General features: G+C 41.0%; 1 protein-coding gene across 21 annotated transcripts in view; it reads left to right on the top strand.

Annotated features, from left to right (window-relative positions):
- The window catches only part of nrxn1a (neurexin 1a), a 56,954-nt gene that overhangs the window by 24,034 nt on the left and 14,863 nt on the right, over positions 1-18,057 (top strand). For 8 of the 21 annotated variants that reach the window (XM_058621854.1, XM_058621860.1, XM_058621858.1 and 5 more), the window contains 10 exons: positions 1,326-1,397; positions 1,717-1,941; positions 2,297-2,444; positions 3,340-3,470; positions 4,581-4,833; positions 11,140-11,343; positions 15,337-15,459; positions 15,886-16,267; positions 16,558-16,748; positions 17,608-17,781. In XM_058621854.1, coding sequence (XP_058477837.1) covers positions 1,326-1,397; positions 1,717-1,941; positions 2,297-2,444; positions 3,340-3,470; positions 4,581-4,833; positions 11,140-11,343; positions 15,337-15,459; positions 15,886-16,267; positions 16,558-16,748; positions 17,608-17,781 — 1,903 coding nt within the window. Of the gene's footprint in view, positions 1-1,325; positions 1,398-1,716; positions 1,942-2,266; positions 2,445-3,339; positions 3,471-4,580; positions 4,834-11,139; positions 11,344-12,493; positions 12,521-15,336; positions 15,460-15,885; positions 16,268-16,557; positions 16,749-17,607; positions 17,782-18,057 lie in introns of all 21 variants that reach the window. The other 13 variants (XM_058621855.1, XM_058621859.1, XM_058621843.1 and 10 more) reach the window with 3 other exon arrangements.

Below are 18,057 nucleotides of genomic sequence, written 5' to 3'. Positions count from 1 at the left end.
CAAACAAAGAAATACTTCCATTAGGCAAACACACTCTCTCTCACTCACACAAACACTCTTCAGCATCAGAGAGAATCAGTGATGAGTGTCGTTGAGGGAGTAGATACAGCACCGAGCACTAACATGCTAATTAGCTACGCCACAGAGGCGTTCCATCCATCCGCTGTGCTTGAAACGGGCCACAACACTGCAGCAACAAAAACTTACATGATGCACTGATAAAAACAGAAAAAAACAGTCTTTGCATGTGCACACTGCAGGAAAGCACAAATAATTGCATGAAAACACACCGACACAAACAGACAAACATATATATGCAGACACAGCACATGATGCAACAAAAGTCAAATACATCCTCACACTGTTTAGAATATACACCCTGTCTGAGTCTTCCTGTCAGTCACACAGACTCACACAGAGGCATAAGCAAACAACCAAAGAGGCCAACAGATGATGTGCCAAACAGAGAGCTATCTGTATCAGCAGTGAATGCACTCTGTGTTGCTTCATTAAGACTGATGGTATTTAAACGAGGCTGCTGCTGTCAAAGTGAACCCTCCGCTTCACATTTACATATTTAATATGATGGTATTATAATCCATGTGAGCAAATTAAGATGTATGTAGTGAATCATGCGCATGAACGATCACAGCTGTAACAGTTTTGTGCACTTCATGTGGTGCAGGGGCAGGCGCACTTGTACACGCATGTGCAGCTTTTACGCTACTCAAGAATCACCCTAATTACTCTACATGCAGACACGAAAGCCTGAATATCAGAATATCAAAAGCTGTTCCAATGTACAGGAGAAATTTTTCGATGTTGCAGAGTTGCTCACAGGTCATGGAAAGAGGTCTGCATTAATACAGCAGAGCCTGTGTGTGCTCGGCTCTCTACATCAAAATGCTCAGCAGAGGCACAGTCTTTAAACTCACACAGCTCAGTCAGAGAGCATACTGTGTCAGGGAAAGGGAAGGGAGACAGCAAGGAGAAGAGAGACAGTAAAAGTAAGCGTGCAACAGGCAGGGACAAAAAAGTCTTAAGGTTATCACTGTCATGTAAAAAAATCCCAGAACATGTCACATTTTAAGATGTTTTGTTCCCCGTCTCTTATGATTTATGATTTCTTAAAAGGTTTAAGCAGTCCAATTCCTTTTGCCTATGTGTTTTCTTTTTGTTAAATAATGACAATAGTCCAATTCTGTGCCTCAGCAGGAATATTTGAATCTGAGAAGTAGGAACATTGGGGAGGAAAGGCTTCTTGTTATTTAATTTAATAGTGAATTCATGTTTTATCTCCCCGCCCCCAATTCCCCTCCCTAAAGGTGGTGTACAAGAATAATGATGTACGGTTGGAGCTGTCTAGACTGGCTAAACAGGGAGACCCAAAGATGAAGGTAGGCACTTTCAACAACCTGAGCCAACATAAAACATTATCCTCTTGTAAGATACACAGATAGTTTTGTTTTTTTGTTTGTCAGGCTCTGTGAAATTTATACTGTCATGATTTTAATTAAATTGGATTATATTTTTTGAGTGGTAGCCACAACATTTTGTCCTCTAGTCAATTAACAGCTGGAAGCAGCTGGCTTTGTTTTAGTCTCAGACAACAAAGGAATCCTTTCAGGTTCTGATATACAGTGGACATCTGTGCAAAAATTCATCTCCTCAAATGCTAGAACCCACTAAGACATTTCTCTCCTCTGTCTGCTCCAGGTGAGTGGGGTGGTGTCCTTCAAGTGTGAGAGTGTGGCCACGCTGGACCCCGTGACATTTGACACCCCAGAGTCTTATGTGGCACTGAGCAAGTGGACGGCAAAGAAGGCAGGATCCATCTCGTTTGACTTCAGGACCACAGAGCCAAATGGTTTGATGCTTTTCAGTCATGGAAAACCCCGCCAGCAGCAACGCAAGGACCCTCGCACACCACCCATACTCAAGGTGAAAAAAATATATGTTGTTTAACAAAAAAAAAAAAAGAAATAAAAAAGGCACACTTGAAACTAAAAGAAATGAGATTCTACTGCTAATTCTGGGAAGCTATACTTGTTTTGTTAAGGATAAAGCTAAGTGTGTCACTTTTAAACAAATGACTGCTACATATAAAACCGTTTACAAGCTATTTTAATCCACTCTGAACTTGACTGACATTGAACGAAATATGAAACCTGATTATATGTAAGTTAGATTGGAGCTACTCTGTTATAATCTGCAGATGATACTTTGCATTTCCTTGCCAGCCATCTATGTCCCTTACTATTTACAGATTACTGATGTTGATGTGTTTGACATCAAGGTGGACTTCTTTGCCATCGAGATGCTGGATGGACACCTGTACCTTCTGCTAGACATGGGCTCAGGAACCACCAAAACCAAGGCCATTGACAGGAAGGTCAACGACGGAGAATGGTATCACGTGGACTTTCAGAGGGACGGACGCTCAGGTACGCTCACACCTCTCACAACACTGGTGCTAGGTATGACCACAGCGGTTGATAAAATGCAAGTGTTGGATAATGAGGAGGCAATATTGTATTGTTTTATAGTCGGCACCAGATTATCATGGCCATATCGGCTGCCATCTGTTCAATGTCTTTAATTTAAACTAGGTTCATCGAGTTGATTTTAAGGGTGCTGTACACACCATTTTAACTGAATCAATGCACACTAGCACTGTCACATTTATTGTAATATGTTGATATAATTACCATAACACTGTGACTGTAATTAAAGCAATCATAGCTTGTTTCCTCATCTTACCAATAGTGCCGTTATTGTTCTTCAATGCTATGGCCACATTTGCTATAAACCCATGAATCCTGCCACAAATACAATCAATAGATACATTAAACACACTTCCACAATGCAGTTTTGCGCTGTTTTGTCATTATTGTCCTTTTCTTGTTTGTCATTTGTCCTCTTTAAACAACAACCAAACAAAGTGAGTGCAGTGACTGAAACTACGTCTACAAAACAGGGTTTTAAATGCTTTTCGGCATGGTACTAATAGAGCTATATTTTTCGTGCTGCTGTAAATTACACTAAAGAAATCCACAGTAGATGCTGTGTCTGTCTGTTTCCTCAGTGGGGGTCTCCTTTGTTTACAGCAAATGTTCTAATGTCTAAAAATAAGTGCATTAAAGATTTATTGGGGATAAAGTGTTCTGCCTGTGTAGTTTGCATTTTACCACTACAAACAGAAGCATTTTCAATGCTTCTGTTTTTAGCGAGGGGGAGGACAACCGTGGTGGTTGTGATGACAGTGTGATGAGAACGTTTTCATTGAAGGTCATAATGTTTATTCAGGTGGTTTCAGTGTCTCTGGTTCTTTTAATGCAGGAACCATCTCAGTGAACAGTGTAAGAACAGCGTATACGGCTCCAGGAGACAGTGAGATCCTGGATCTGGATGAAACCTTGTACCTCGGAGGACTACCTGAGGATCGTGCAGGACTCATCTTCCCCACAGAGGTTTGTGTGCTGTTTTGTGTTGATAAACTACAAGTCTACACACTATGAACGTCTGAAACAGTCAAATTTCCCCTATTTCCAATTTTGTACATTATAACCCACAAAACAAACCGAGCTCTAGAAGTTAGGACCTGCAACAATGGCCCTAAGAACGGATCCTTGGATGTTGTTGTTATGCGGTACAGCTCTTATCGTGTAATACAATGGAACAAATCTGAGCAAGGTTGACAGACTATTATTGCCTGTGCTTACAAACTCCTCCTGGAAGAGCCCGAGATAGATCACATTTATTTAATTAACATGAACACATGTTAACGAACAATCAAAATTCATATACACCACACTGCTAATGCAGGAGGAGGCCGAGAGTGGAGGGTGTTACATTTCGTGTGACAGCGAGGATGCAGAGCCTGTTGTTGCAAGCACATCATCTTTTAAAAACTGGATTATATTAAATTTCATTAAATTAACTTGATGTTGTATTGTATTGTTAATGTCTTCAACCTCTTAAATGTGAGAATATGCTGCTTGTCCTGCTTAATACTGAAAATTCAGGAAATATAGGTGAAATGTTATATACATATACCTCCGTATTCACCAATAATTGTACTTAAAGGATGACTTAAAGATATAAAATGTATAAAAATGACAAAACTAAGTAACTGTACTCACATTCGCCAAATTGTTTCCAAAAACAATTTATCCTTCTTTCCAAATTACCTTCGAAACATGAGTGAGGGAGGAAATATTTAGTACTACTAGTTAGCCAGTGCATTGTCTTTTGTCTTTTATTTCACTGTGTGCATTTGTCACTAATGGATCACGACTACTCATTGCCATTTGCTGCACGCTCTGCTGCCAAAGCTCTCCCTGTGAAGCACAAACACACAAGGGAACCAAAAAAGACGACAAGAAAACAATTCTCATGATCCAAAGCTGCTTCCCTACCTCATCAAAATAAGTCTCTTGTGATTGTTTTGATTGAGAGACCCCCTTTTTTATGTTGTGTGCTTAAAGGAATCATTAATATACTTGTGACCACAAATTGCTCTTTTATCAATTACAGTGAATTCAATGAAACCCTTCAACACTGGTTAATTTGTGTCTCAGGTGTGGACAGCGCTGCTGAACTATGGTTACGTGGGCTGCATAAGAGACCTGTTTGTGGACGGGCAGAGCAAAGACATCCGGCGACTGGCCGAGGCCCAGAGGGCAGTCGGGGTAAAGCCCTCATGCTCTAGGGAGCCCCCCAAGCAGTGTCTGTCCAACCCCTGCCAGCACAATGGCATCTGCAGGGAGGGATGGAATCGTTATGTGTGTGACTGCTCTGGAACGGGCTACCTGGGACGCTCCTGCGAGAGAGGTGAGAATGATGATGGGCACTTAGAAAGAGTGCTAGATATAGATAAGTAAAATGTTTAAATACAGTCACTGAACAGAATCTTCTGTTGAAAAATCAAGAACAAACCGGAATACAGCCATAACGGCAGCTTTGTCATTTGGTTTTTTTGGCTTAAGAACATTGAGTAAATGCCAAAAGGATGAGTGACAGAAGACAGATGGTATGTGGTGGGAAGATTTAAAGTCAGAAATAACTCCATCAGCTGCTGAAAATATATTAAGATTATGAGTTATACTGGGTAATAAATGTTTTATTCATTATACCCTTAAGATAAAGGGCCCATCCTAACACAGTGACGTTTAACAATACTTATTCTGATGTGCACTAAAAAGGTACCTTCATAAAGCTTTATAGCAGATTAAAAATGTGACTTTTAGCCAATATCAAAGCTTGCAAATTAGGTTGAGGTAGAATTTAGCCTCTGTTACACCACTGGTGATGATTGTTGTAGAGTCTGATTGATCCACTATCACAATGTATTTTTGCCATGAATATGCTCACAGTTTTACAAAATGCTTAACAATATCTGCTCTTTGGTAAGTGACACCATTTGAAAAGGATATCAGAAGTTATCAATAACATATTACTCAAACAGAATCACCAAAATGTCTTTTATAATCAAAAACACAGAAAAGTAGATTTGACCTTTAAATTATGTTGACACGTGATGATGACACATGGAAAATTATTAAAATAATGAACTTTAGATAGCACTGTTAACACAATTTATATTATCTGTTAACAATTAGGGGTGGGAACTACAAGATACCTCAACCTCACAATACGATACGTGATACATGGTCCACGATACCAATAATTTCGCGATAGAATGATTCTGTAATACTCAATATATTGCAAGACAATCATATAGCGATGCATCAGGATATCTGTCTTAACTGAATAAAACAAAATGGCCCTGTGAAACCTTTACCCTGGGGTATCAATTATCATATTGCACAAATTAGGAAGTATGACAATATATCCCCAACCAATACCCTTATTAACAATCCCACTCCTCAGCACTCATGTTGGTATTTTAATATACAATTCACCTGAAAACACTGACAACTGACTACTACCGCACCTGCGCAGTGGTTAATGGCACTGCCAACAACAGGCTATGCCAAGTACTGCAGAAGTTCACTTCCACCGCAACTTAATTCCAATGTCAAATTTATTATTAACTAATATTTCACACTCTGCAGGTTCGTATAACATTTAAAATGTATATACATTATTAACCATGTTCAAGCCTTTGTTCTTATCTGTAAAGGGGGAGATAGAAAGAAAAGACACACACACAATGTGACTCTGATTGAGCTACTATCACAATGAACGAGTGGAAGCCACACATCCCCCCCACACAGGCTGAACGAGACATCAAAACTGCATTTTAACCAGACTATTTTCTAAAAATCACAGAAACAAAATCGGTCAATATAGAGTCTCCAATTTGCCTAATCCCCAAATCTGCATGTTCTTGGACTGTGGGAGGAAACTGGAGTACGGGGAGAACATGTAAACTCCATGCAGAAAGACCCTTGTTCCAACCGGGTCGCAAACCTCGGTCTTCTTGCTGCAAAGGCAAGAGTTCTAACCAACTCACATAATTATTATTTTCATACAGAATTTCTTATGACCTTTTCATGAACAGCAGTAAAGTAGACGGTAGGAAAAGATATATAGAGATAGTAAATAAGGTCAATGAAAGAGAAAACCTGCTTCCTCAACAAAAAAAAAGAGGTTTTCTATTTTTGTGTGGTTCTTTGATTCATTCATATTTGCACATTTTCTGTGTAAAAGTGAGGGTAGTTAGATGGAGGCAGGGAATGAAAGCACGCAACAAAGGTGATGGAGAAGAGGTGGGAGGATGCTGTGCTGCAGACAGTGCTATCAGAGTTCTATGGATGTTAGAGACTGGGAATCGATGGGAGAGGAAGTGTGCAGAGAGCTGGGAGCAGGAGCTGTGACAGAGGAGGGTGGAACCATTGGGCTGGAACCACCATATGACAAGCAGGTGAGGAGATGAGGAGGAATGGGAGACAGGAGTTGAAAATCTGAGAGAGAGAGTGAGAGTGTTAGAGTTATGAGAAAAGGTATAAATTCAGGCCAAGAAAAATGGAAAGCGGGGAAGATTGAGAGAAACTGATACAAGCCGGCTGAAAGAAACGAGATGGAGTCAGACAAGGAGAAGAGAAGAAATGCTGTTTGTGCCACAACTGTTGATGCGTCTCAACTGATGATTGTACTATCATCTAACAGGAGAGATACATACACATACACACACAAGCTTTCGGAAGGTGTTGATATGAAGGTGTTTTATTTCAGAGGACAAACATCCACAGCCCGTGTTTATCATAGTAATGCACCCTCTCTCCATGGCTGCTTCTCTACATCTTTCTTCATCCCTCTCTGTGTGCATTGAGGGGTCACTAACTGGTGGTTCAGTGGATTAAAGGAAGCACAGATGGAGAAGCAGATGGAGAGAGTGATTGGCCATGTTTATGCCTTCTACCTGCGGTTTCTCCCTCCCTTTTTTCCCTTCCTCACTATCTCACTCTCTCCTTTTGTTCCCACTCAACACGATCTGGCTCCAAGACTCATTTTTGTTTTGTAATGAGCAGTGACACACATTTTTCTAGCAACACATTTGCACTTGTCTTAAAAAACTGCCCCGCCTAATCTATGGAAGTTACTGTCCAAACATGGGTCATCTTAAGGTTTTACATTTTGGAACAGATTTTTAGAAGCAATATTTTTTGTTTGTTTAATCAAATATAAGCTTGAAAAAAATCTAAACAGGCCCACAAATATAGGCCAAGGAAAAACAAGGGTGGTGCCTGTCATTAGAATCCCGAGCAGAGCAAATTGCAAATTACAACTCATAATTAAGTTAAGTGAAGCACAATGTAAACTTATTTGCAACCCAAAATTAAGAGCCATCACCTGCAACCAACTAGGCACCTATTGGATAACACCAGCTGTCAATCACACTGGTGTCACTTGTTCTATTGAAAAAACCCAAAAATTGCGATTCATTAACTCAAGAAAGTGTTAATTAACATTATAAATGAGAATTAGACTCATCTTCTCCATCAGCCATTGAAGCAGGTCTACTATTGAACAGCCTTGGTGACTATTCAATATATTGTTACTTCCTGATTGACTTAACTGAGGAAACCAGAAGACTCCATTTTTCATAAACAGTCTATGGTGATTATATTTAAGCTTTTCTGGACTTTTTTAGTTGGTACAGTCCAATCCTTTGCTTATCAACTGCAGCCTAACGACAGCACATTGAGGGACAAAGACAAAGCTGGCAGACTGCAGCATCAAAGTGTTTAAAATAACAAGCCGTTGAGTTAATAAAACAGACACAGTATTGTATGTTCAGTAGTGGACTTATTTAAACTTGCACAGAACACTGTTTTGTGTTTGATTGTCTGAAATGACTTGTAAATCGAGGAGGCACCGCTCTGTGTAATGGTCACTTATCCAGCTGCTGTGCACTGTGCTTTCATCAGAGTGATTATTTTCTCATTTTCTCATATGTGAGGCACATGTTTACTCGGAGGGCTCACACAATAAGGTCTACTGGTCTAGTCTTCAACTAAAATGTCTGCTTTTACATCTTTTGAGAAAAACATTATCATGTAATGTAGCAATAGAACCCATAATACAAATAGGTGGAATTGGAATTGTACAGTTGTAAGATCATTTAATTTATCTGCACTGTTTGAAATTTGTTGCAGCTGTTAGACATTAAAGATTTAAGTAGCAACCCTTAAAATTATTTCACTTAGTTTAATTGATCCAATTTATACTGTGATGTCTTGTAAGGCTATTTGAATTGTTTGTCCTCATATGAACTTGAAGTAGTAGTTGGCTGTTGATTAGACAACAAGGTTGGATTCTTTTTTTCTTTCTCTTAAATTCACTTCATTAAACTATTGACCTACAAAGTCATCATTAGCAGCACAATGACTTTGACACATTAAATAGAAATTATGTAATAGTAAATAGCAATACATCAAGACACCATGTCAATCATATTCTGTGATAAGCCCACACACTGACAGCGAGTCAATGGCAGGTGTCGACATATCACAACGTGCTATAATCTTCCCCATCATCATTCTAGACAGCATGTCTGCCTGACATCTAACAAATGCAGCAATTTTATCAAGCTCACCACGCGGATTGGTAAATCCCAGCCGACAAACCTGAATGCAACACTTACATTATATTCTATATTTTTTCCTTTTCAGCAAATCAAAAGAAACGACTTAAGTGTGTGAAGCCAAATGCTGATACAGTCTCTTTTCCCTCTGTGCCACAGAACTCCATTGTTGTCAGAACTATTAAAAACACATCAGTGAGCCACACGGTTGCGCTGGCTGACACACTCTTTCATTACAGTCAACATGTGCACTGGGGTTTAAATTATTTTCAAGCTTACATACACCTTGCTGCTGCCATAAATACTCATTAGTGCACCAAGTCACAAACAAATGCTCTATTCACTTCTGGTTGACTAATGTTTGGTGAAAGCAAAAAGTGCACAGCTGTTTAAGGTAATTACAGAGACATAAAAAAAAAAATATGCGTCATCTGTTTTCTAGGATTTTCGGGCTACAGCTCAGATGGTTGCTGTTTTCTGACTTTTCATGTAATATAGAATACTATATTCAAATTCCAATGTTGTGAAGGTGCATGTTACACTTCAGTTGTTTTTTTTTTTGGACTTTTCCTGGCAGTGATGGGCTTCCATATTTCCCCTCTATCAAATCCTCTCTCCTCTAGTTGCTCGGTGGTGAGTCCGGTGCAGTGGTGAGAATAATTGAGTCAGCTGTCTCCCGAAACAGAAATGTCAAGCCTTTATGGGGCCCTCCGCAGAGTTTGGTTTGGGCCCGCCCTCCCACCACCTCAGTGTATAGATTTCATTAATTATACGTTGTATACTGAACTTGAATTGACAAAATAACCACAGCAGACATTTTTCATTTGATGTAAACTACTAAACCAGTTAAATGGCTTTGGTTTTTAAAACCTGGAACAGATGTGCAAATGTGCACTAAATGTGCAATCTTCAACTACAAAATAAAACCAACCTAATATAAACACTATTTAGATATCTAAAAAATATGAAAATAACATTTCACCACACACTATTAGTTTGCTTAAGCCTCGGGCCAGCTGTGTGTGTTTTCGTGGGTGTACGTATGGCTGTAAGGTATGTTATCTATAACATGCCAACCACTGTCTTTTTTCCTCAAGTTAATGAGGGTTAATTTGCATTTTAGCCAAGAGCTTTTCTTCTTTCCCCCCTCCTTTCTCTCTGTCTTGCTCTGTCCCTATTTTCTCTCCCCCTGTTCTCACTTTACTAAACCCTCCTCTGTTCACACTTAAATTCACTCACTTATTCTGACACACATGCACACTATCTCTCTCTCATTCCCTCCTTCTCATCTCATCAGTATTCATGAGGCCTCACTCTCTTCCTGTTCTCTTGTTTTCGCCTTGGCTCCAAACGTCTCCCACGGAAACAGGGAGTGCGAAAGGAAGGGGAAAGCAAAGGAGAAATGTACTAGTGAAGGGAAGATGGAGGAGAGGGGGAGATAAAGATATGAAGACATGAAGAGAGTGTTTTGCTACATATGTAATTGGCCAATAAAAAACAGGGTCTTTAGAGGTAAACAGTTTAGCGGCCTGGGATTGGCCTCAGCAGGAAGCAGGGAGAAGATTATGAATATGTAAATGAGTATGCAAAAGACATTAAAGCGCGATCACCTGAGCTTGTTACATTATGACTCCAGGGTCTGAGATGTCAGCGGTGGTGGCTAACACACTCACCGCCATGCATTCTGATTTAACCGGATAATAGGGCGAGCCAACCAGCTGCAGCTATTTTTACATCCTCCATTGTAAGGCAGAGGGAGTGATGATGAATTAAGGGAGGAAAGTGATAGGATACATTTGTTGGAAGGAGGTTTTGAGTTTCAAAATGACATGGCAGGGGGACAAGGGATTATAGCTATGTTGCGTCATACTTTATCATGGATAAATCTGTCTCAACGTCAAATTGCCTTTGTCTCTTCACACCCCATGTTTTTTCTTCTTGTCAATCATCTTTTCTATTTTTATTTTTATTTTTTCCCTTTACACCCACCTAACTTGCCTTCACCGACATCTCCGTCTTCCTCCACTTGGCTTTCACTTGCCTTTATCCATCACTCACTCCTGCTCATCTCTGTGTGTCCCGTACAGATGCAACTATCCTGTCCTATGACGGCAGCAAGTTTATGAAGGTGCAGTTGCCCGTGGTGATGCATACCGAGGCCGAGGACGTCTCACTACGCTTTCGCTCCCAGCGGGCGTATGGCGTTCTCATGGCAACAACATCCCGTAACTCGGCAGACACCCTTCGTCTGGAGCTGGACGGGGGCCGTGTCCGACTCACTGTCAACCTAGGTACTCACGTGCACACAATGTTACTTTAGTTACATATTGGGGAATGCAGCACTTTCTTGTAAATGAATATCACAAAATGTTGATAAGTCATGGGTTGTCCTTGGAAAATGAACCCTTCATAATAATTATGCTGCACTGTTTGTACTCAACATATTTAAGACATCAGTTGTACAGGTTCGATAACAGCATTTGGATTGACATACAGCATATCTTTAAATACACATAGAAAAAACAAACAGTTGTAGATTAGTTGTGTTGTTTTTTGTGTTGAACAGAGGGTTTGAGCCTCAAGCTGCATTCTCTGCTCACTCCCAGTGGACCTGTGCATCCCTAACACCTCCAACAATCAACACAAAGATGAACACACACACACACAGACACAAACAAATAGTGAAGTCTACACATCCTTCTAGTTTATATACATCGCTCCTGCTCAAATCAATTAGCTTAACACATTATTTTCAGTGTTTCACAGTCTTCACATTAACATAACATACATACACATACACACACACACACACACACACACACACACACAGATTTACAGAGGGGTGCATGTGTTGGTCTCTGGTTGTCTGCAGCCACGTCCTTTCTGTGGTTGACGCCACACGACACACCAAGTCATCATGGGTAAAATTATTAATGATGATTATGACGATAAATATAACTATGTAGGGGCTGAATCTTCCAACAGTTTGTGGAGATTTCTGCTCTGGATGGGCGACAAAAGATCATGGGCTGTGTTCGCTGTCATCAGACAAACTGACACACACATGACCCATCTCAGTCTCCTGTTAGTTTTGCTCGGTGACTGAAACTGTCGCTCAAGCCAGAGCAGCCATTGGACACACTCCTCATGCTAGGACACACCGCTCTCCTCAACTGGTCAATGTGGAGATTTTTCCCCCACTATTTTTCTTTTGCTTCTTAGAGGCAAAAAAAAATAAAAGTCACAGAAATGCACAGTGTATTGTAAGAGAATACGCTGTCTTGCTCGTGACAAAGGAGAGGGTGTGTTTTCTCAGCAGTGTGTGTGTGCATGTGCGTGTTTGTACATATGAGTGCAGGGTGTGTCGATGTGTGCGTCCCCGGGGCGTGGAGAGTATGTGTATGTGTGCAGCATTAACCCTCTGCTCTGCTCTCCCTCCAGACTGTATCAGGATAAACTGTACAGCCAGTAAGTGATCCTCCATCTCACCTAACCCCTCCCCTTCCTCCTCCTCCTCAGTATGTGTGTGAAATAGTGTGTACAGTAGTATATGTGCTTTTGTTAATGTGTCTGTCTGACTATTTTTCACTCTGTCTGTTCTGCTGTCTTGACAGTACATCTGATCATAAACGCTCTCTCAACATATGTTTCTCTCATATATGTGTGTGTGTGTGTGTGTGTGTGTGTGTGTGTGTGTGTGCGGAGCACGCACACGCTTGTGTTTCAGCTTCACCACAGGAGTAGTGTGATTTTTGCTGAGGGCCAGGGTTTTCCATGACGGCCATTTTAGCAAAGAAGGATAGATGGAAGAGAGGACGGTGGGGGTTGAAGAAAGGGAGGATAGAGAGAGAAAAAAAGGAGTATCAAATTTCTCTGTGTCTTCATGTAAATGAGGTGTGCTGAGAAGTGTGAGGAGGGTTGTAGCTGGTAGATGAATGCCACTCAGTCCTGCAGACTAATTACTCCTCCTTCATGCTGGAGACATAAGATGTGTTTTTCCTCTGTTTTTCTCTGCTGTACCTTCCTTTTAACATCTGTCTAGTTGCTTTCTTTGTTTGCTAGTTTCTCTCTAAATTGAACAAGGGGATTTTCAGGTAGAGTGACATTTAGTGTGTTTTTTTGTGAAGCTTGTGTGTGATTGAGTAAATGTGCATTCTGTTTTCTATTCACTGCCCATTTGTGTGCGCGTGTGTCTGTAGCTGAGTCCTAGATTAATCCTGGTGAAGATGAATTTCCTCACCTGGACGTTGTCTCTGTCACGACCACTGAGAAAGCAAGAGAGTGAGTGAGTGAGTGGTAGAGTTAGAGAAAGAAAGGAATGCTATGTGACGGCAAAGAGGTGGTGAAATGGATGACTGCAGTTGCCATAGAAACCCTACTAGCCACACAGCGCCGTTGCTATCCCGCATGGTTGTTGGCCAATTTTAGACCAGTTGTCTCAATGAACATTTCAGGAGGCAGCCACTTTTCAGGCACACCGTGTGCATACAATAAATTATACATCAGATATTCAAGGGAGATGGGGGTAAAAATGTATTTAACAGCCAGGCGCCACTGAAATAGTCCACTCAGCAGTCATATAAAAGCTCTGGCATGGGAGAGATTTGAGGCTTATACAGCAGAAAAGCCATTTGTTTTTCTGAGCTAATGAAATATGAAACGCTTTTTGTAATTTTGTTTTCATTATCCTGCTTTTATAATCTCCACTAGCTTATGTCATTTGATTTGTACTTCCTGGACAACAAGCAGTCCCTCTTTGCCTGTATTTGTCTCAGCACAGAGTTCAGAGGAAACTATCTGTTGGCCAATAGATCAGCAATGATCCTCAGACCATGGTGCTGAATTCACTGTTAGCACTGACCTATTATGAGCGTGTGCATGTGTTTGTGTGAACATCCCTGTTCCCAGGTTGACACAAATCACTGCCTCAATCTCACATCAGTCTGCTCATTCTTTAAAGATTTGGTTACATATATCTAAAAAAAAAAAAAAAAGCCAACACACATACACTCACTTGTAAACTCACACATATGAACACATATTCTCTCCTTCACTCAGCGCTAAGCAGTGATCCATGGTAACAGGATGAGATGCTCATGCCGGGAGCACAGCTGAGTCTCCTCAGGGGAACCCAGTGTCCTCTCTGAACACACGGCTTTAGCTTTAAAAACACACTCACAGACATGTCACGCTGCCACATCCATTTTGATTTACTTCTCATAGTTAATTATGCTCGCGTCTCTCTCCCATTTTCCAGTAATTCTCTACCTGTGTGTGTGTGTGTGTGTGTGTATGTGTGTGTGTGTGCACGTGCGTGCACATATACATACAAGTGTGCACCTTGTGCGTGCCTCTGTGAGTAATGAAGGCACGCTTGACATTTTCTGCAGCAGAATCTCTTCGGGGTCAGATTACTTCTCACCTCCCTGTCATTACCTCCTATAGGTCAGTGTTAGCAGACTTGCACTTCTCAAACCAACAGGGCTTGGGAAGTGGTGAGTGTAGTGCTCGAGGTTGGTGGTGTGCCTGCCTGAAGAGAGTAGGAGGAGGGAGACGCTGAGTTTTTGGGAACACTCAGTCTGTCAAATGTGTGCAGTCACCTATGTGAAAATATGAGCTGGTAGATGGGCAGAGAGAGAGGGAGCAAAAGAGACATCACAAGAGGACAGCTCAGCTTCTGTCATTCCGCTGTAAATCAGCACCTTGGAGAGCTCTCTGATTTTCCACTGTGTGTCTAGTGCCACCATGAGGCTTGTTGCAGTACTACACTGTTGAGGACATTAAAAAGGTCCTGCATGCAGTCACAGTAGGTTGAACGTGCACAGGCTGGAGATGTTTGAGGATCATTTTAGGAGACAAAGGGGTGCAAGTGTGCTATCCGTGCATGTGTGGGTAGACGGTGGTCATTGTGACAGTGATCTGTCCACAGATGGACTGTGTAAGCGTGGGCTTGTTGTGACTCACAGTCTCCATATTAGACATCCATTTATGTACATCTTTCTCTGTCTGTGTCACATCATTTGTTTCGCTGGCATATCTGCGAGGAGACCTGTCAGTGTATCTGTAGAGAGCGTGTGTTTGACACGGAGGTGTATATGTATGGTTCCTTTCTCCTTCTGCTATTTCCCATCCATTTCCTCACTGTCTTTAAATTTTAATTCAACCTGCCTGGTTTTCTGCTTTTACTCCTCCTCCTTCTGGCTCTCTGTCTACATCTCTATCTTTCTTTCTGTCTCTCTCTAACTCTGTGTGCATATGTTAATGGTGCTCTGGGCTATGTGTAGGTAAAGGCCCAGAGACCATCTTTGCGGGGTCGGGCCTCAATGATAATGAGTGGCACACTGTGAGGGTAGTCCGGCGTGGCAAGAGCCTCAAACTCACCGTCGATGACCTGCAGCCTGTTGAAGGTAACCACAGCAGCCTAACTTAAACCTTGTCACTTTATTAAAGACACTCACCACTCTCAATTAGAGGTCGACCAATTTGGGTATTTGTGTGGCCAATGCTGATGCCTCTACTATGGATGTCTACTTCCGCTTGTATTCTGTGTAATTTTTTATTATTATTATTTAAAGGTCTGGTGTGTAATATTTAGGAATGTCTAATGGCAGCAATTGAATTTACTATCAGTATATTTATATAATGCTTATACATAAAAGTCTTTGAATAAGCCTTACTTTACTTGCTTTACGAGGTTGTCATCAAGTATTTATATCAGTCTGCCTCTGATGAACAAAAATGATTATTATCAGTATGAGTTTTACTACTGTGCAGTTCCACCTGAAGCCCCAGTTTCCATAGCCCTCACTTTTGAAGTTTTCTCTCACCACCAGGTCAGATGACAGGTGACCACACCCAGCTGGAGTTCCACAATGTGGAGACGGGTATTGTGACAGAGAAACGCTTCATACCTGCTGTGCCCTCCAATTTCATTGGCCACCTTCAGGGCCTGGCACTGAATGGTATGCCATACATCGACCTGTGCAAGAACGGCGACATTGACTACTGCGAACTCAACGCTGTCATCGGCTACAAGAGCATAGTGGCCGACCCCGTCACCTTCCGCTCGCGCTCCAGTTTTGTGACGCTGCCCACGCTCCAGGCTTATTATTCTATGCATCTCTTCATGCAGTTCAAGACGACGTCCCCCGACGGCCTTATTCTGTTCAACAGGGGAGACGGCAATGACTTCATCGTGGTGGAGCTGGTAAAAGGGTGAGCCGTCACATCAGTCAGCTTGATGTCTCCACATTTTAGTTTAACATTACACCTAAATGTATCAAATGAATAATTCACAAATAATAGGGAAATTTGAAAAGAAACACAGTCATTCTGAATTTTGTCAAATACAGTTTTGGGAACATTTCCCAAATTAACAAAAGGTTAAACTCGTCTATGGGAGTGAAATATCAGATGTGGAAGCAGCTCATTCTTCTTACAGTTATGGCTTTGCTCTCCTCACTTATTTAACCACCTCCTCTCTTTTTTCCCTGTTTACTCTCCAGCTACCTGCATTACATTTCTGACCTGGGTAACGGTGCACACCTGATCAAGGGTAACTCTAACAGTCCTCTAAATGACAACCACTGGCACAATGTGCACATATCCAGAGACATTAACAATCTGCACACGGTCAAGATCGACACCAAAGTCACCACACAGACCACCATGGGTGCCAAGAACCTGGACTTAAAGGGTATGTCTTAAAAAAAAAAGCAGTGCTGCCTCAATGAGGGTGGATGGGTTAATATATACAGTACTTAATAAACCATACAATACATTTGGTTCACAACATACAGTACACTTACTGTAAACTGCTTCTTTAGAGGCTGTAATTTTGGGGAAAATGCTAATTAACATTTTTTAGACAGCCTGTCTGTATAATTAATACGAATAGGGCTGCAACAATTAATCAGTTACTAAATTAATATGGTCGGCAACTATTTTGAGGATCATTTAATTCAGTGTTTTTTTCATAATTATGTTGTGATTTTTTTCAGCTTTTTGACTGCGAATATTTTCTGGTTTCTTTGCTCCATATAACAAAGAAATCATTAAAACTGAATGAGTTTGGTTTTTGGAATAAATAAAACATTTGAGAACATCATCCTTAATATTTTATGGACAAAGAACTACTCAATTCATCGAGAAAATTAACAATAGATTAGTTAGAAAAGTGATTATGAAAGCACTTGGTTAAAAACTAAACTGTCTAGTCATCTACTGTTTTCAAGTTTATTGACTACTCCTTTAATCTGCAAGTAAGTGGTAAAATTAATTGGGCAAGTATTTACATAGTCAAAATCTCTAAATTGGTCACTGGTTCGAGCATATGACCCTAGCTGCTCTATGTAAACTGTACACAGTTGGAGGTTTTGAGCTATATGAAAATAACTACTTTGATCAGTCAACTTAAGGCATTTCCATTTTTTGGCATCATTAATCAAAAAAATAAATGCATCAATATACAGTTCATCAGATATTAGGCATGTGGCTTATTCATGCTATCTGTTAAATGTAATGAAGCTGTCATTTATTGTCCTGCCCAAAAACAGGTGACTTATACATTGGGGGCGTCTCCAAAGAGATGTACCGAGACCTGCCCAAGCTGGTCCACTCTCGTGAGGGTTTCCAGGGTTGCTTAGCAACAGTTGATCTAAACGGCCGGCTCCCTGACCTTTTGGCAGATGCCTTGGCAACCATGGGACAAGTGGAGAGAGGCTGTGAAGGTGAGGTGAAAGCACAAAAACTGTCAACCAGATGTTCTGTCCAGGTCCAGTGTCCTTACTGCTTCTTCTTCCAGTTTTCATTTAACTCATGCTCTCTTTTTTTAAGAACAACACCACTAACCCAGGTCATGGTCTATTAGATGTAAATTTTACACTCTATCTACTCATCACCTTGGCCACATTGTAGTTTCTCTCTACTCCACTCTTTTAGCAGTTCACAGGCATCTATGTGCATTGACTAACCATCTAACTTAATTTGCTTGTTTGCTTTTTTGT

The sequence above is a fragment of the Solea solea genome, chromosome 21, assembly GCF_958295425.1.
Source record: "Solea solea chromosome 21, fSolSol10.1, whole genome shotgun sequence".
Classification (NCBI taxonomy): domain Eukaryota; kingdom Metazoa; phylum Chordata; class Actinopteri; order Pleuronectiformes; family Soleidae; genus Solea; species Solea solea.
Note: the sequence above shows the minus strand (reverse complement) of the source record. Positions and strands in the feature narration are given on the sequence as shown.